The sequence below is a fragment of the Lonchura striata genome, chromosome 8 (assembly GCF_050655825.1).
Source record: "Lonchura striata isolate lonStrDom1 chromosome 8, ASM5065582v1, whole genome shotgun sequence".
NCBI classification, from domain to species: domain Eukaryota; kingdom Metazoa; phylum Chordata; class Aves; order Passeriformes; family Estrildidae; genus Lonchura; species Lonchura striata.
In genome coordinates this window covers 1,819,025-1,838,482 of record NC_140710.1, presented here as the reverse complement: position 1 = coordinate 1,838,482, position 19,458 = coordinate 1,819,025, and the positions used below count along the sequence as shown (strand labels likewise).

The window sequence follows — 19,458 nt, the reverse complement described above, 5'->3', positions numbered from 1 at the left end:
AGTTTGGGTCTTATGGGAGGGGGAAAAATAAATAAAATAAATAAATTTGCGCAAGTGGAGGCTTTGTAGGGGATTTTTTTTTTTTTTTTCTCCTGGCTGGCTGAACTGCAGTGGCACATGGGGAAGTGAAAGAAAACTCTGTCAAATGTTTGTCTCAAGATAGTCTAAATAAAAGAATTTTCTAGTGGCAGCTTTTGACAGCTTTTGCTTATGCTGTGAAAGTCTGGGATATGAAAGCTTCAGTGGCTTCCTAACCTCAGACACGAGCTGTATTTAGTCAGATTTCCCAAACTGCCACACTAGATCAGGAAATATTTTAAAATTAGAATTTATCAATTAAGAGAGGGTTATTTTAATAAGGAGTGAAATTGGCTGATGCTGCTTTACGGAAATGGGTTGTGAATTACAGAAAGTCAATAAATAAATGAAAGCCAAATCAGTGGGTTTGCTCATGGGAGAAGTGTTTACACCACCCAAAAGATAGTTCCAGTCTGGTTACTTGAGAAGAGCTTGCAATAGGGAAACAAAAATATTTGTCTTCATACCTCATGAAGCAGAGATAGTGGGTTTGCATTTCTTTTAAAATAATATTGCTGAGAAGAAAAACCATTGTATAAAACCCTCAGTTGGGCCTGGCTGGGACTTTCGTCTCTAGTTCACTCATTCTTAATTACTGCTGCCTTTTACAAAAGGATGAGCACAAGCAAAATTAAAGGTCCATCTTTCCTAGCAGGGCTAAACCCTTGCTTAGAATTCCTTGAAATAATTTGTGGGCGTTGTTTTTAATTGCAAGCTCCTGTTAAATGTGGTACTGCTTTACATCTATCAACTGCTCAAATGCTGAAGTGCAAAAGGGTCAAAAATGTGATTCAGTCCATTACTTGTGGAGTAAAAGGTAATTTATATCAACTGCTCTTAAATTAGAGCCAGCAGATAATGGATATATGCATTACAGCACAACCAGGTCTTGAGATATTTGAATTAATTAGCATCATTAAGAGGCACCAGGCCAGGTTGGATGAGCCTTGGGCAACCTGGTCTAGTGGAAAGTGGCAAGGGCGGAATGAGATGAGCTTTAACTCTTCCAAGGTTATCCCTCCTGCTGTTTCTGTAGGAATTTTATTTCCTGCTCCCTTGTTATCCTTCCTGCTCCTGGTCAGCATCCATGTTTTCATGCCAAAGAGGAGATTCTGATCCAGCACAGGGAGCAGAGCCCGACCCCCCGGCTGTCCCCTCCTGGCAGGAGCTGTGAGAGCCACAAGAGCCCTGAGCCTCCTTTGCTCCAGGCTGAGCCCCCTCAGCTCCTCAGGGATTCTTCAGCCCCTTCAGCTCCTCAGGGATTCTCCAGCCCCCTCAGCTCCTCAGGGATTCTCCAGCCCCCTCAGCTCCTCAGGGATTCTCCAGCCCCCTCAGCTCCCTCAGGGATTCTCCAGCCCCTTCCCAGCTCCTCAGGGATTCTCCAGCCCCCTCAGCTCCCTCAGGGATTCTCCAGCCCCCTCAGCTCCTCAGGGATTCTCCAGCCCCTTCCCAGCTCCTCAGGGATTCTCCAGCCCCTTCAGCTCCCTCAGGGATTCTCCAGCCCCCTCAGCTCCCTCAGGGATTCTCCAGCCCCCTCAGCTCCTCAGGGATTCTCCAGCCCCTTCCCGGCTCCTCAGGGATTCTCCAGCCCCTTCCCGGCTCCTCAGGGATTCTCCAGCTCCCTCAGGGATTCTCCAGCCCCCTCAGCTCCTCAGGGATTCTCCAGCCCCTTCCCGGCTCCTCAGGGATTCTCCAGCCCCCTCAGCTCCTCAGGGATTCTCCAGCCCCTTCCCGGCTCCTCAGGGATTCTCCAGCCCCCTCAGCTCCCTCAGGGATTCTCCAGCCCCTTCCCGGCTCCCTCAGCCTCTCCTGGGGCTCCAAACGCTTCCCAGCCCCATCCCGGCTATCCCGTGCGAGGGTGCCGGTGTTCCAAACCCTTCCCAGCCCCATCCCGGCTATCCCGTGCGAGGGGCCGCGGCGGGCGGGGCGCTGGGCCGGGGCGGGGCGGCGGAAGGGTCGGGGCTGAGGGGAACCGAGGGAAGCTGAGGGGGACCGGGGAAAGCTGGGGAGAAGCAGGCTGGGGACGGAGGGAGCCGGGCTGAAGGGAGCCGAGGGAGGCCAAGGGGAGCCGGGGCTGAGGGGAGCCGGGGCTGAGGGGAGCCGGGGCTGAGGGGAGCCGGGCTGAGGGGAGCCGGGCTGAGGGGAGCCGGGCTGAGTGTCTGGGGCTGAGGGGAGCCGGGCTGAGTGTCCGGGGCTGAGGGGAGCCGGGGCTGAGGGGAGCCGGGGCTGAGTGTCCGGGGCTGAGGGGAGCCGGGCTGAGGGCAGCCGGGCTGAGGGCAGCCGGGCTGAGTGTCCGGGGCTGAGGGGAGCCGGGCTGAGGGGAGCCGGGCTGAGGGGAGCCGGGCTGAGTGTCCGGGGCTGAGGGGAGCCGGGCTGAGGGGAGCCGGGCTGAGGGGAGCCGGGCTGAGTGTCCGGGGCTGAGGGGAGCCGGGCTGAGGGGAGCCGGGCTGAGGGGAGCCGGGCTGAGTGTCCGGGGCTGAGGGGAGCCGGGCTGAGGAGAGCCGGGCTGAGGAGAGCCGGGCTGAGTGTCCAGGGCTGAGGAGAGCCGGGCTGAGTGTCCGGAGCTGAGGGGAGCCGGGCTGAGTGTCCGGGGCTGAGAAGAGCCGGAGCTGAGAAGAGCCGGGCTGAGGAGAGCCGGGCTGAGTGTCCGGAGCTGAGGGGAGCCGGGCTGAGGGGAGCCGGGCTGAGGGCAGCGCCCGTCCTGGGCTCGCCGTCGGAACAGCGTCTTCAGCCACCAGTCGGAACCCCGAGAGCAAGGAGAAGGTTGGTGAATTTTCTTTTTATCCGCTTTCCCCCCCCCCCTCTGATATCCTGAACTATCCCCCTGAGCACAGCCCCCAGCCGGTTCCACATCCCGCTCGCAGATCCAGGCAGTTTCAGCCCTTTCCCTCCTTATATTCCCTGAGATTCAGTGTCAGAAGCAAAACAAAAGTAAATCTCGGTGAATGTGGGCTGTGAGTCCCCGATGCTGCGGGAGCTGAGATAGAAGAGAACTTCGGAAAGTCAATGAATGGTACAGCGTTTATGAATGTATTTTATAATGAACACACTGAGAGCCCTTAACTTCCAAGCGTACCTATAACGTGGATACAACCTTTAAATGCCAAGGAATCCCAGGAGCTCTGCTCGTAAGGAAGGACAGATCCACAGCATGAATGAGGAGTGGTTTCACTACAAACAAGAGAAATTCCAGGGTCTGGAGAAACTCTGAAGAGTTCGGGACGTTTTGCTGTCGAGTCTTGGGGGCGAGGCTCCACCAGCAGGTTTAGAGTTGGATTTGTAGCTGTGCTTCTGCTCAACTTGGGTTGCTTTTATTAAAGCTTTAATATCAGCAAAATTATTCATTGTGGGTCGTACTCATTTCTATTTTGTGTGTACCACTTACTCTGAACTCTTTATTAAGAATGGTTTTTAATATACTCAATGGCAAAATGGAATTCCATGCTCAGACCAACAGGACTGGAAAGCCCTCGGCACTTTAAAGAACAGGTCAGAAGATGCTGTGCATAGACATTATTGCTAAAATATTTTTATGCTTTCTAGAGATTTTTAATATTTAAAACCAGCTGTAGTGCAGTGCCTGCAAAAATCAGGGACGGTTTATATGATTTTCCATGCCCAGTGCAGGTGTTTGTGGGTCCTGCTCATTTCAGGTTGTTCTGAACCTATTTCCCATGCTGATAAGCCAGGGAATTCTAGGATTTCTCATTTGTCCTGTAAATAAAAATGATCTTATTTCATTGCTCTCCTCCTTGCCTGTCATATCTGTTGTGTTTTGGTTTTAATCCCAACTCTTGGTGCTGAGCTATTCTGCAATTCTGTGGTTGATATGGAGAGGAATACAGTATTTACATAAGAAATCAGGAAATTTCTTGTACACAGCAGCAGCAAATTCTGTGGTTCCAGAATAATTTAAGATATATTGGTTCAAAAGGACCCAAATTCCTTCCTTTTGTATAGACACTTCCCCAGCCTCAAACAAATCAGTTTGTCCTGGCTGTGTTCATTTATTCTCTCTAGGACAGAGCTTACAAGTTGTAGTAATTCTCTTTATTTAACTTCCAGTTCTCTGTAAATGTTCCTGTAAAACTTGTGTTCTTTCTTACAGTGGAGTAAGAACTTCTGGCAAGTTCAGTGTTCTCACTGGAAAAGATTTTGGGAATCTGCTGCAGCAGTACATTTATCCTGCCCGGGGATTTATCTGTAGATATCTCTTTTTACCCAATTCTGCAAAGTTTACACAAGGAAGGCTGAACTTCGAACAGAGAAGAGGCTGGTTCTGTGGCCATGCAACTTTCAGGGCTTTTTTGGTCATGTTGAGCACTGGCTTTGGTCGGGAATGTTGGAAAAACCAGCCTAGGTCCATGTGACCTGAAAAGGGGTTTTTCCTTCTGCTCTAAAAATTAAATTAGTGCTGACATCAGAATCTCTGATTGCTCTGTCTGGCCATTTTTATGTCAGAACCCCAAAATCATTGAGGTTGGAAAAGCCCTCCAAGACCATCAAGTCCAGCCTTGTCCCCAGCCCTGAGTGCCACTTCCAGGAGTTCCTTGGACACCCCCTTCCAATCCTGACCACCTTTTCCAAGGAGAAATTATCCATTAATTTTTTTTCCCTTCCATCAGGACATTAAGAAACCTTAATATAAATTATAATTTTCCTTCCATATTGGGTTCTGGGGCTCTGTGGTTGCTTTCTTCCTGGTGTAAATGGATATTTAGTAGGGAAACTCTAACACCCAGGGCCTATGGATAACTTAATACATTTTGGAAATGGATGTCCAGTTTTCTTGGAAGTGATCTCTGCCAGTTTCCTGCTGGGAAGTGGCTGAAGGATGGACTGGGATTTTTGTTACACCTATGAAAGAGGAACATGGGCTGTTTCTCATTAAACCATTTAATAGTGTGAATAATGTACATTTATGTCAAATAAACTCTTTTAGAAGGTACTTATTCCTTTTGAAATTAGGGAAAATCTAACTAATTTCAGTGATTTGGAAATAATTCCTGCCTGTATCTTTGTGAAATGACCTGATAGCTCCATAATTCCTCTGGCCCTCATGGCTCTCTAGCAGAAATAAACTAATGGAAAAGGAAGAGGTAAGATGGGCCACCTACCAGCTGTGCTGAGAGCCAAATTGTCCCCTGAAATTGGGGCTGGGAACATCTGAGATTCCCTCTTGAGTTGCTGAAAATGGAGCTGAAAAAGCACAATGGAAGGGGAGGAAAGTGGATGGGATTGGCTGATCCTGCAGAGCACAGTGCTGGAGAAATTCAGCTCCAGCTGGGTGGGTGGGAGAGCAGGCAGGAGACAAGGACTTGGGAATTGTGACTTCCCTGGGCAGCTGGCTGCTGCTTCAGGTGGATATGGAATATAGAAATAAATATATTTTCCAGGACATGCAGCCCCAAAGTGCGTTACATAACCTTGGCACTGCCTCTTTTGGCTCCAGGGATGTTCTCAAGGAAACTGTCCTCAGGAATATTTCAGGAATGGAGCCCTTTGGAGGGATTCCCTAACTCGAATTTCTCACCCTGGCATTTGCTGCCTGACTTGAGCTGCGGATTTTACTCAGTTCCTGGCTACAACAGCAGCCAAAATCCCCGCTGTGGAGCTTTAAGTATAAAAATATATATTGATTTTAGCAGAATTTATGTAAGTGTTGGATGAAAATAAAAAAGATCAAAGTATCTGAAGTGAAGGAACAATAATGAAATGTTGCTGCAAAGTTTAGTGAAGTCTTCACTGTTGGAATTCATCAGTGCTTCTGTGTCTGCTGCACTTGGAAAATTCTGCTTTTTTCCTCCCTTTCTGGCCTGTTTTTCCTTTCCTGCTGTAGAGAGGAGTCTCTCTCCTCATCAGATGTGTTGGAATTAGATGATTTTTAAGTTCCTTCCCAAACCACACTGGTTTTCCATGATTCTGCTCACAAAGGTGTGAGCACCAAATGAACTGAAGTGCAAAATGAAATTATGGACTGATAATTATAAGTCCTTCATTAATTTTCTGTGTGTTTTTAGGTCAGCTCTACAAAACAAGATGTGTTGGCAAATCATCCTGACCATGTTTGTGCTGATGGGTAAGTCACTAAAAAACACCCAAAATGCAGTTTGGGATAACTTTTCAGATCAGGAAACATCCAAATAAATGCCCTGGACAGATTTGGTGAGATAAAAATGTGTGGGGAGTTTTGATGCCCAGAAGTGCAAGGAGAACTCCTCTGCTCCTGGGGAATGCTGCCATTCCTGCTCCCGTGGGCACCACAGGGCTGCCAAAGGGTGCTCAGCTCACTCCAAATGCTGTATTAATAAACTGGGAAATGCCTCTGACAATATTAACATTTGCTCTGCAAGGACAGCTGGTATTTGCCTATATTTTTAATTTTTTTTTTGTTAAAATAGGGACTATTTAAAGGGTTTGATGATGGTGCATAGAGATAAAGCAGACCCTGTAATCCAGTGGAGCAATTTGGAACATTTGTGTCATTACAAAATAAGATTCAAAAAGAGGAAAAAATCATTAGATTTAGGTACCTTTTATATACTTAAACACATTTTTGTCTTGCTCTGTATGTGCTTTTATCCACTCAGTATCAAATATCACATTGCTGAAATTCTTTTAAGTACCTTTTGTGATCTGAACATATTGAGCAGCTTTAACTGGAAAACCTGGATGCTCCAGGGGGGTTTCCTGGGATTTCAGGGCAGTTTGTCACCCTCTGATGGCCCTGCTGCTCTGGGGACAGAGCTACAAGTCAGGCCTTCCTCTGGGTCATTCTAACTTCATTTTGTCTGTTTCTGAAGAAAGGGGCTGAGCACATTTTTGACTTTATAATGTTTAATTAATCCCTTGAGATGATCTGTGATACACGAGGGGGAAGTTCCTTTGAAAAAGAGATGAGCTGGGGACAGTGCTGCTTCTCTGTCCTGCTCTTTGTCACTTTTTGGTCCTTTTTTAAATCATGGATTATGGCCTGAGAGTTTGTTTGCTCCACTCCTCCTGCTGGAGGCCTAATGAAGCTAGGATTTACAGAGGCACAAACTGTTTAGTGGGAGAGGAGGGAGTGCTGGAGTCTGGCAGCACAAAATCTGTGTGGAGGGAAAGCAAACCCCTCTGCAGAATAACACTCTGCGCCTTCTGGTTTTAACAGCTTTTTTTAGAGCGTTCATTTCATATTTTGGTATTATTTAACTCGTGCTCTGTGCTAGAGAATTATGAATTTCTATTAATCAAACAGTGCCAGAGATATTCTGGTATTTCTTATTTTGGCTGTGGCAAAGCATAGAGCATCAATTAATTTCTGTTTAATGAACTGCTTAAAATTTCTGCCCTTCCTGAGCAGAATGCAAAGTGCACCAATGCCCCTGTGCCTTGCTGCAAGTAGAGCTTTAATCTTTAAATTCAGAGTGTTTAAGAGGAAGTTGTTCCCTGCTCATTCTTCTCTAAACCACTGTGAGCACAATTCAAGCCATGACATCAACTAATGTGCACAGAGTGGTTTTATTTTAAGTCTGATGGTAAAAAAAAGATCATTTTTCTGCCTCTCATTTCTCAGATAATGCCCTGGGGTTGTGCAGTTGTACCCACAGTAATATTGTCCTTTTTTATTTCATATTTACAACAGGATTAAATTTTTATTGAAATGGAGCTGTTTTAAAAGAGATGGAGGGGATCTGTTCCAGCACTGCATGGGGAGATGAGACTCACACCCAGCTTAGGATTCACTTCAGTTTAGGATTCATTGCAGTTTAGGATTCACTGCAGTTTTGGTCAATAAAAGCCAATTTAATCCCAAAGAGATGCTTTGCCTGCAATCTTGGCCTTGACTTTTTTCAAGAGATTGAGAAAACAAAAGTTTTAAGTGCAGTGAGGTTTGGGTAAAACCTGGAATCTGTCACCTGTGATACCGTTCAGAGAGGATGTTTTTATTAATTTTGTCTTTACCTCAGGGAACAACCCCTGGACACAACCTGATTTTTACCTATTTCTGTATTACATCAACCACTCCCTTTTACTTGTTCAAAAATATGAAATTTTCCTTTTATTTCCAATACTTTTCCCTTTATATTAGCAGAGTTTCTTCAGATGGCAGCTGCCCATTGTATGATCCTTCCAGTTCCTCCCAGGAATTTCACACTGCCCTGTGTGCTGCTGAATGAGACTTTTTTGAGCCCTTTCTCAGCTGGGAGCTGGTCTGGTTTGAGGAGAGAACTTGGAGCACCCAAAATCAAGCCTTTAATGAATGAAGAAAATTTTCTGTGTTGCCTTTGGAGTGCCAGCAGCATTGATTGTTCTTTATACAGAGCAAGCATGCAGGCAAGGAAGTTTATTCCTTCAGAAATAAATCTCTCTGCTCCTCAGAAAATAGGTGGGTTTAGCACTCAAGGCCATAAGAAGTTAATTATTCCAAAAATATTTAGTGTTTTTTGTTGTTTGGGAGGAGAGGGGTGGGTGGATTAATGGGGATTCACTTTTATCCTAGGCAGGCAACACATTGTGGTGAAATCCTTCCTCAGGTTGGTAAAATCCTTCCTCAATCTGGTAAAATCCTTTCTCAGTGTGGTAAAATCCTTCCTCAATTTGGTAAAATCCTTCCTCAGGGTGCTAAAATCCTTCCTCAGTCTGGTAAAATCCTTTCTCAGTGTGGTAAAATCTTTTCTCAATTTGGCAAAATCCTTTCTCAGTATGGCAAAATCCTTCTTCCATGTGGTGAAGTCCTATCTCAGAATGTAGTGGAAGATGGAGGAATTGTACAGCACGGTTTCAAAAGGGAAAAAAAAAAGTTGGCTGTTTTTCCAGGGGAATTGTAAATAAAATATGGAGCACTGCATAAGAGGACATAAACCCAGATTTTCAAAGGAGTTTAGACACTGTGAGGAATATTTTAAATATTTTTGGTGGATGTGGGCTTTAAACTCCATCAGCAGGCAGGGGAGATGGAGAGCAAATGGCATCATTTCTACATGAATGATGAGGCTTTAAAAAATAAATGTGAAGTAAATGTCTGTACATGGATTGGGATTTTTTTCCCCAAGGATTTTTTCCTCCTGTCTCTGAGGAACACGGAGCTGGCATCCTGCTGCCAGGAATCTCCTTGACCTCAGTAGGTAGACTTTCATTCCACAAATTCCAGCTGAGGCTGTGCCACTTCCCAGGACACAGCAACCACCATCAACTTAATTTTTCTTCACCCCGCAGCCTTGTCCCTAAATCCAGGTAAAAAATATTCCTTTTTAAATTGTGACAGTGCAGAACCACGTGGATTGTGAGCCTTGGAGGAGTTTAAGGTGCCCAACTCAGATTATTCATAAATATTTTCCCATTTGTGGTGCAGCTTCACTTTCAGGAAAAGTTCCTTGTCCTCTCTTTGTGAGTGACTTCTGTCCAGATATTTTATTTTATTTTAATGCAGTTCAGAAATGTGTGATCCCTTTCTTTTGTCCAGACTGGAGCTGGAACATGGACTGTTGGATTAGAGGCAAGCTGGACCTGTTGGTTTGTAACCTGCAGCTTTTGAAGCTGGATCTGAGGACTGACCTGAAGGTGAATCTTCTATACTCGGAGTAAGTACAGGATTTATTGTTAAATCTGTCTGGAAAGCTGAGAGCATTTCCTAAAACATCAACATTGCAGCTTCCAGCATGGTGGGAGCTTTAGCTCTGCAGATTTTGCTTTACCCTGTCTAAAAGTAATCATGGATAATATTGAATGTTTGTGGTTATTTGAATGAAAAATGGTTGGAATGGAGAGTCCCCATTCTCTGTCCTTCCCATGTTTCTTAAAATATTTTAATGAAATCAGCTTTGACTTCTTAATGTATTTTTGTTGTTAGAATTTCTTGATTTTAATGTCTTGGTTCTGCCTATTTTTTTTTTTTTTTTTCCTCCATAATATTGTCTCTCTTGAAGTAACTGGTACTTTACATGTGATCCAATGGCAAATGCTGCTTTTATCTCATTGTCACTGTGGTGAATATTCCCTGGAATGCTGGGAGATGGAATCATCCTGCCTGTGGGATGGGCAGGTCTGGTATACATTGGTTACAAAAAGATCTGTTTGATTCCATGAAACCACCCTGTTTTTTTTTCTAGCTTATTGATAGGTTTGAAGGATTGGTATTAAAACATCCAGACTTCATTTCCTTATGAAACAGATTAACTGAAACAGTTGAATTAACTGAATTTATAGAGGAAGACTTCCTGAACAGCCAGGTCTCATTTGGCAAAAATCATCCCTGTAGTCAGAGCAGAAACCAAATTTATTATTTAGGAATAAATATGGTTGTTTAGCTGACACAATATTTTACTCCCGTTTTGGTGAGGTGGGTTCCCATTTCCAGTGCTCCTCATGACTCTGACTCCTGAAATGCCATTCCATGGGTGTTTGTGGGGGAGGCAGCTCTGCCTTTGCTCTGCTCCATCCAGGCTCAGCTGCACAGGAAAAGCTTTGCCAGTGATCCCAGTGCAGAAATCTCTATATTGAATTTTTTTGGGATGCCACCAGGCTGGAGCCCCAGGTTCCTTGTGTTAGGAAGGGAATTCAGTGAGTTCCATGCAATTTAGGAGAGCAGGCCCTGTGGATTCAGCAGAGTCTCTATTTGATTCCTCTTTGCTGCAAAGACGAGAAACAAAGCAAAACCTTGGAGGACTCATTTCCCTCTCCACATTCCATATTAAATTTTCCTTTTAGGGTCCCTGTGCTCTGGGGGAGCAGCAAGCACAAGCATTTCAGCCTTTGGGAAGGTGACAGCTTTCCCTGTTGGCTCTCTGATACCTTAGCATTTTATTCCTGAGCCAAAATACCTTGAAAACATTCCCAGTTTTAAAAATATGCATTCCTGGCATGTGTTTCTCCCTGGGAGTCTGGAGATCCAGCCAGGATTCTCACATACAGGGCAATGCACAAAAATAATGATACAGGAGAATCTACAACAGAAAAGCTTGGATCTCTCACAGCATTTTTTTTTCCCCAGCATTAAAGAAGTCTCCTCTACCACATCCACAGTTTTCCTGCTTGGAAATATCAGGAATGGGAATGTTCTGTTCTGCCCATGGCAGTGCTCTGTGAGAGGCTCAAGTGAGGGAGGGGATGGGGCTTTGAAATGGCTCTTCCAAAAGAATACAAAAGAGAAAAGGTTATTCCAAAGCTTCATTAGACTAATGGGTTAATTGTATACCAAACATCTTTCCAGCTGTCTGATCCCAGGAATGCTGTAAATCCCAGGGTTAATTCCACAAGCTGGAGTCTTTAGCCTCAGGGATCCCCTTGGTGAGTGCTTCGAGTTCAATTTTGAGCACTGATTATCATTTGCCCTTTGAGGCTGCATTCAGATTTTGACTTATTTGAAGTACCTTGGAGGCTCTCCTCCAGTTCTGGGCCTAAATTCCTGTGTTTTTTAAGGATAAATCATGCAAACAGATGTACATTGAGCCTCTCCAGCCAGAGAAAAACAACCTCTCATTAGAGATTGATGAGCTCTGCAGCCCCCAGATCTGCTGCAGTTTAATGGGGCAGCTTCTTCAAATAAGGATTTTTCTAGAGCTATCATTGATCAAAAACATTGGGAAATATTTATGGGAAAAATCCTGGAAGCCTCAGACATCTTTGCTCCATCCATTCCCAGTAGAGGCAGTGCTTGGAAAGGATGTAGGAATAATGTGACAGCAGAGTTACAATGGTGACCCTATGTCACAGCCACCTGGTTGGGATGGACCTTTCCTGAAAATGCAGGTAATTTGCCCTAAAAAAAGTTTTACTTTTTATTTTAAATTGCAAGAACAGGATTGAAATTCAGTCAGGACATTTTGCAGCATCTAATTGAAAGTCTCCAGGCTCCCCACGGGGCCACAGATGAATTTAGCAGGAGAAGCATCACCTTCTGAAGGGGGTTGAATATAAATAGAAAATATTTAGGATTTCCTACATATTTTTTTCTGAGGTTTTCCAAGGTGTAAAGGTGTAAAAGAACTCTTCTCTGTGACAGGTTTTGGGTGAGGAGCCACTGACCTCTCCTCAGCTTGTGAGGGCTAATAAGTCTTTAGCATTTTTCTCCCTTTAAACTGGTTTATTTTTTTTTTTGGTGTTTTTTTTTTTTGTTTTTTGGTTTTGTTTTTTTTTTTGTGCAAACAAGTTCATTTGGATGGTTAAAATTTGAAATAATTATTAGGAATGATGAGGAGCTGGTGTGGTGGTAACCACTTTCCAGATAGATCAGATCAAAGACATGGTTTGAAGAAAAAAATATATTTTCATGGATTGATTGTGGCTTTTGGAGACCAATAAAATCTGTGAGCAACAGGAGAAGGCAGAGAAGCTTCAAAGAAAATTCTGCAAAGTTTTTGAAAGGAAATTCAGGAGAAAACAGCGGAGCCACATCTAGAAAAACCAAATTATTCCAAGTAATTTCAGAGCTCTGTGTCTGCCAGATACCATCAGCATAATTCCCGTGTCCTAAAGTCTGCGAGTGCTGGTGAGAATTATTTTAGGAATGTCAGGATTGACTGTCTGGAGCATTAATAAATGTATCCCATACCTTGACATGGGCCTGCTTGGGGTTGTTCCTGCAGAGCCCAGGAGCTGGGAGGGCAGTGCTGCCCAAATTCCATGGTTTTCCAGCCTCAGAGGATCCCAAGATGCCAAAAGATCAGTGAGGGATGAGGGGAGTGGGGCTGGGATGATCCAGGAGTGGTTCCCTGCAGTCCCAGCCTGAGCTCTTCCCATCCTCCATAATTCTCAGTTTTTTGACCTTTTCCTCTCTAAGCAGGGCAGGATATGGAAATGGAATTGGTGAATCATGGCCAGTTCCCTGTGCTCTGCTCTCAGATAAATGGAGCAGATAACAAATGGAATAAACCCAAAAAATAAAGCAGCAGATCTCGTCCTTCCCTCTCCTCCAATGCAGAGATCTCTGCCCTCCCTGAATCCAAGTGTTCCAGTGACTCGTGCCAGCTATAAAACCATTGGAAAAATGTACTGAAAGGCTCTTATTCCATGAATTTCCATTTCTTTCTCTGAATTAGTAAAACAAACCTCTTACTGGACAGAAATAATTCCAAAATCACTTCAGAACAATCCCAAACAGGAGCTTTTTTTTTTTTTTTTTTTTTTTTTGGGTAAGGATGAAACATGAAAAGCAGGAATGAATCCAAGGTGATTGAGCTGTCAGGATTTGTCTTGGCTTTGCTGCTGGGAGAAATTTGGCCATGAATTATTTGCTCTATTAAATTCTCAACCTTGGGAAGCATTTAGTCACTGGATACCTGCAGAATTCCATAAATGTGGGTTTCTGGAAGAGCCTGAAGAGTAGAGATGAGAATGAAGAATCCTTTGGGAACTGCTGGTTCTGAAGATTCAGATGGGATATTGGGAAGGAGTTGTTCCCTGGAAGAGTGGGGAGGCCCTGGAATGGATTTCCCAGAGAAGCTGTGGCTGCCCTTGGATTCTGGAAGTGTCCAAGGATGGGGCTTGGAGCAGCCTGGGATAGTGGAAAAGGTTCCTGTTCATGGCGGGTGATGGGATGGGATTTAAGATCCTTCCCAACCCAAATAATTCCCTGTAATGCTCAATTGTAGCAGGAACTGGAGGGAACATCAAATTGTTTTGGTGTTATTTCAGTGCCTCACGAATGGGAATCAGAAATTCATCTCTTTTGAGATGGCAGGGAGCTGCCATGGGAAGGTAAAACAACACTGTGTGCCTAAAAAACATCTAGGAATTCTCTAGTGGAATTGTGTTCATTACTCGAAAACCATTTAGAAAGGGAGAAGCAGCAGAGTTGAAGAGATTGGTTACAATTATTATTTTTTTAATTAATGAATCTATTTTTTTGAGCAATAAACCACATCCAGATGGCCACACCTATTGAGATACAGAAAACTGTTTTGTTTCCTGTTTGTTTTTCCCCCCTGCAGGTCAGAGCTGTCCCTGGGGGCTGCATCCACGAGCTCTCTGCAGGGCACAGTGAGGGTGGCTCCGTGTGACTGCGGGGACCAGGCCAGCTGCCAGTGCCTGGTGGCCACCCCGAGCCTCAACCACACCTACCTGCTGTGGCTGGAGGTGGTGGCAGGGGGCACAGCCCTGGGGTCACCCCCGATGGCCCTGCAGCCCACGGACATTGGTGAGCACGGCTGAACCCCTGCCCAGGGAAAACCCAGCCGAGGGGGCGAGCTGGGAATGCAGCTAAGGGTGAAAACTTTAATTAAGAGCTTAAATGAATCAAGGGGTTAAGTTAGAAATGTACTTAGCAAAGGTCATGCTTTGTGATTAGAGCTTAACAAGGAAATTAATTGATAGCAGGTGGGGATTACTGAAACAAGGTTAGGAATGACAGGTGATACATGGAGTATTGAAAGAGTGCAGGAGCCATGAATGCAACTGACTTCTAAGAATGAGAGGAGGTTTGGACTGTGACCAGCAGGACAAGGAGCCCTGCCAGCTTGACATGGGTGAAGAGTTTTCCATGAAGAAGAGGTCTTACTTCCTCTTCAAAGGAAGTAAGTCAGAACTTATTGTACTGAAATGGGTCCAAACCCAAACATTCTTTGGGTTCTGACCCATTTCAGAGCCCACTGACCACAGTGGACTCTTCTGACCCACCTCAGAGCCCACCGACCCAATTAAAGAGGAGAATTGTGCCAATGGACATTCAGCTAATTATAATACAAAATGAGAGGGTTAATGATTATGTAATAGACATCCTGGAAACCATCCTGCAAACCATCTGAATATGTAAAACCTTTTTGGATAAACAGAGAGCGGGAGTTTGGGATTCCTTGCACATGTCTTTGGGAGGTTACTGCCCATGTGCCCAGCACTGAAATAAATGTACCCTCTTTTCAACTTAATTAGTTGAAGTCATCTGCCTGTGCTTCAAAACAGCAGCTGGATGGCTCTGCTGGGAATGGGGGCACAGACAGGGCAGGAAAAGCTCCCTAATCCCTGTCTGGGCTCCAGTGCAAACCACACTGAGCACAGCCCAAGCACTCAAAATTTTGGTTATTTCTCATTTTTTCCTTTCTAATCCTTTCTAATTTTTTCCTCTCTATGCACAAGACTGGCCCAGTGGTGGAGCTTATTGCTGAGGACTTCAATTAAATTCAAAAAGCTGTTCCCAAAGTTGCTTAGCAAGAAATCCCACCCATTTTCCCAAGCAGCTCTCTCATCCTGATGTTTTCTTCCTCACCCAAGCAATCCCAAGCTGGAAAACATTCCTGTGTGTTTGATCAAGCTCAAACTCTCCTGACGTGATGAATTTGATATGTGTTGCTTTCCAACGTGCCCAGTTATTGCAGATTTGGGCAGATTTCATAAAGGCAGGAGCTGTCAGCTGCAGGGAAAAAAATTAAAGTTTTATGAACATCTTATTAACTGAAAAACTTAGGAATTTTATGAACTTCCTCATAACTGATGTGCTCTGCAGACAGAACCAGTTAAAATCTCTGGGTGGGCTTGTTTGGAAGATGAGAGGTGACATTTCTCATCCTGCTGGTTTGGAAGAAATTAAAAATTCAGGCTGGAGTCTGCCAGTTTTTGAAAATTACACAATGAGTTAGCTCTGCTTAGTGAAGCATGTTTTAAAAATGCACAATATTAATATATGTTCTGCCAAGATTTAGCTCAATTAAAACTATTTTGAATGTATAACTCTTGAGTGCTTGTGCCACGTGGATTTTATTTGCTGATAGTGGAGCAGGTGGCATCACAACCATCATTATCTGTGGGATCTGATTCAGGGAAATGTGATGGCAAAGCCACTGACTTTTATTTGCTTCCTCCCCAATCACTCCCTGCTGGCCTTCCTGAAGTTAATTGCTTTGAGATGGTTTAGAAGTAGAAATCAAATAAAATCTGGCTTGGTGTGGTAGATCTATACTGAAAATAATAAAAGATTTTTGATAGAAATAACTAAATAAAATCTGACTTGGTATAGTGGATTTATACTGAAAATAATTAGAGATATTTGATATAACTGAGTGACATTCCAGTAATTCACTTCAATGGGACCCTTGGAGAGCTGGACCCCAGAGCAGATGGAATTTGAAGGGAACATTTGCCCAGTGCTCAGGATTTTTGGGAATGTTTTCCCTTCTGCACATGGTGCTCACCCTGCAGTGGTTTGGAGCAGGGTTTTACTCTTCCATGGGCAAAACTTGGCTGTGAAGAGGACAGGGCCAGCCAAGGTCTCAGTGCCAGGGAAGAGCAGGACCTTGGTTCCTTGGCACTGTCCCAGGAATGGAATCCTGAGGATTTCCCATCCAGAGCTCCCTTCATCCCCATGGGAATATCCAAATCTCTATTTTCACTCTCCTGGAGACCTCCTTTCACAGCCATAATCCCTGTGGAAGGATGGGAATATTTAGGAAATCCCAGTGTACACTGTAAGGAGCAAATTGATTTTCTCAGCATTCCCACCCCTCTCCTGCCCATTCTCTCTTTCCTGCAAGGCAGGTAAGCCAGGGCTTGGCTACTGGGAAAAGCTGTGGCCTGAGGGAGGAAATTCCTGCAGGTTTAAGGGAAAGGGGAGGTCAAACAGCATTTCTTGATGAGTGCCACAGCACCAGGGTGACTTTTCCAAGGTATTACACAACACTGCCATGCAGTAGAGCAGCTCTTGAAAACTGAGTTTAAGAGAGCTGAGTTTAAGGCCTGAATTGTGACTCAGTAAGACCCAGCAGCCCTGGGTGAAGCTGGGGCTAACTTGTGGATGATTTGTGTGCAGTGAAGCCTGAGGCCCCCGTGAAGCTGCACCTGGAGCTGGCTGAGAGGGGCCAGGTGAAGCTCTGCTGGTCCAGCCCTGCCCCGCTGCCCTTCCCTCTGCAGCACCAAGTGAGGATCTCTGCTCCCCCGGGACACGGGGACAGCCAGGTGAGGGTCTCTGTGCCTCGGGGCATTCCCAAATCCCTGCATTCCCACCTCTCTCCTTGGCCTTGGACTGGGAGTGTGGCTGTTCTGGTGGAGCTGGGCTTAGCAGGCTGCCTTTCCCTGGAAAAGCTGGGCTTAGCTTGCTGGTTTTTTCCTGGAAAAGCTGGATTTTACATCTGTCCCCACTGAGAAAAGTCCCATCTCCTGCTGGCTCTGACAAACCAACTCCCATTTTGATCCTTAGGTGAAATCCTGGATTCTGTGAAGTCTAAGCCCATTTTCTTTCAGCATTCTATATGTTCCATAACTCATTAGTGTTTAATATTTATAAGTTTTAGTATAAATAGGGTTTTTTTTTTCTGTTCCTACCACGCAAGTGGCTCTGGAATAACAAGCAGCTGTTAATTTGCAACCCATAATGAAACAACTTGTTTTCCACAGAGTTATACAACTTCCACCAGTCTCAAATTGACAGTAAATTTAAAGAAAAAAACATTTTTAATCCAGCTGGCTACCTAAAACAAGAAAATATTTGTGTAGAATATGAGGACGATATCTCCTGTCACTTTAGGAACAAATTGATTTCCTCAGCACTCCCATCCTTCTTAAAAACTGAGTTGAAAGAGAAGGCATGGAAGGGAATTCAGGGAATTCTGACTCCATACAATTTATTTATGTTCCTTCTGCATTTTCCTGTTTCATTTTACAACAATAATGGATTTGGACAATCCAACAGATGCTTCAGGTTGCCCTGGAAAGCTCCGTGGCCATGGACAATGCCCTGCTGGACTCTCCATCCTCAGTGCAAGTGAGGAGCAGGAATCTGCATGGTCCAGGCTTCTGGAGTGACTGGAGCACACCCTACAACCTCACTTTGGGAGGTAGGACGCCTGCAGGGTTTTGGGATAAAGCTGATTTCCCAGCTGGTTTTGTGGATTTTGTGTTGGAGAATTTGAGCTGGGATGAGAAATCCTGTGGAAGCTTTTCCTGTCAGAGGCTCAGCTCTCTCCCTGTGCCAGGCTGGCACTGGGAATTCTGGAGAGCACACCTCTGGGGCTGGCACTCCCTCAGCTCAGCCCAGACCCACAAAAAGCTCTTTTCCTCAGAGCTTTTCCATTTCCAACTCCAGCTGGCAGTCCTGAACCTCCCCTCAATTCAGGATTGTTCTCCTCATGCTTTCTCTCACTTCTGGTTTTGCTTCTGTAGCTGAACTACAGGCCCAGAGCAGAATCAAATGTGCTTTTTGTGCAGTCCAGCCTGGTTTGTAATGCTGAGCCCTGTGCAAAACCATCTTTCTGATTATTTGGTTGTATTTTTCCATGCTCTGCTAAGAATTCCTTGGGAATATTTTGGTCTGTGCTGCCACAGGAATTCTCTGAACTCTTTATATAGGTACCTGCACCAAAGAAAGAACTAAACCTTGGAAAAAGAGCTTTTTTCCTAAAAAAATGTGAAACAACAGATTATAAATCTGCTTTATTGCCTGCAAAAGGGAAATATGGGGGAAATCCTAAAAATCTTTGCCTGGTTCCTCAGTAGGGGAAACAAACCTGACCTTTAAAGGATTTAATGCTGGTTTTGGGGTGTTCTTTGCAAACAGCTCCACCTGTATCTTCCCTGAATTCCTCAGTGATGGGGGCTGAGTTTAAACTTCTTTAAATCCTTAGAAAATTCAGTGTATTTGAGCCTGCAGTTTACAATTAGCTGTTAAGTGCAGTGTAAAACCAGTTTTTGGGACTTCAGTCTCCTGCTGACTTCAGGAGGAGGAGGAACAGCAGCTCCTGGAAAGATGGGTTAATTTTATTTTGTTCCCCTTGTGTTGCTTGCACTGCACCCTCCAGAGGTTTTCTGCTCTTTTCATCCAGATTGGTCTGGGGATATTAAAGATTATTTAAATCAGAGTTTAAAAACTTCAGCTATGGAGGGAGACAGTCCAAGGCTCATTTCTGCTCCTGTTCATAACGATTAAGTAGGAAAGTTAAAAATAGAACTGGATAATAATAATAGTAGTAATAACATTTATGATATTATTTTAACAAATTATTTTCCTTTTTTTGGTTCAATTTCTAGTCTCAATGGATTTTTTTTCCTCCATTTTTTCCTTTTGTGTAGCCTGGGGAATATTAAAGATTATTTTAATCAGAGCTTAGAAACTTCAGGTTTGGAGGAAGACAGTCCAAAGCTCATTTCTGCATCTGTAGTAGTAGTAGTAATAGGAGTAGTAGTAATAATAATAACAACAATAAATAATTTATTGATGTTTTGATTATTATATAATTATTATTGTTACAATATTATTAAAATATAGACCATTATAATATATAATATTATAATAACAGGAGTATAATATATTATATGTTGCATATTATATGTTATATATTATATTATATTATATTATATTATATTATAATGTAATTATATAAAATATTATAATATTGTATATGATATAATATATAATATTTTATAATACACAATATAATAATATATTATTCTATATATTATATAATTATAATATTATAT

General features: G+C 44.0%; 1 protein-coding gene across 9 annotated transcripts in view; it reads left to right on the top strand.

Moving 5' to 3' along the window:
* Window positions 1-2,002: 2,002 nt before the first annotated feature.
* LEPR (leptin receptor) overlaps window positions 2,003-19,458 on the top strand; it is a 39,445-nt gene continuing 21,989 nt past the window's right edge. For 4 of the 9 annotated variants that reach the window (XR_014956993.1, XM_085586104.1, XM_085586103.1 and 1 more), the window contains exons 1-7: window positions 2,005-2,841; window positions 6,099-6,157; window positions 8,150-8,446; window positions 9,524-9,641; window positions 13,989-14,194; window positions 16,796-16,941; window positions 17,675-17,819. Coding sequence is in view for 8 of the 9 variants with exons in the window: in XM_085586104.1 (XP_085442230.1) it covers window positions 6,118-6,157; window positions 8,150-8,446; window positions 9,524-9,641; window positions 13,989-14,194; window positions 16,796-16,941; window positions 17,675-17,819 (952 nt within the window). In the remaining variant the exon portion in view is untranslated. Of the gene's footprint in view, window positions 2,842-6,098; window positions 6,158-8,149; window positions 8,447-9,523; window positions 9,642-13,988; window positions 14,195-16,795; window positions 16,942-17,674; window positions 17,820-19,458 lie in introns of all 9 variants that reach the window. The other 5 variants (XM_085586106.1, XM_085586105.1, XM_085586100.1 and 2 more) reach the window with 4 other exon arrangements.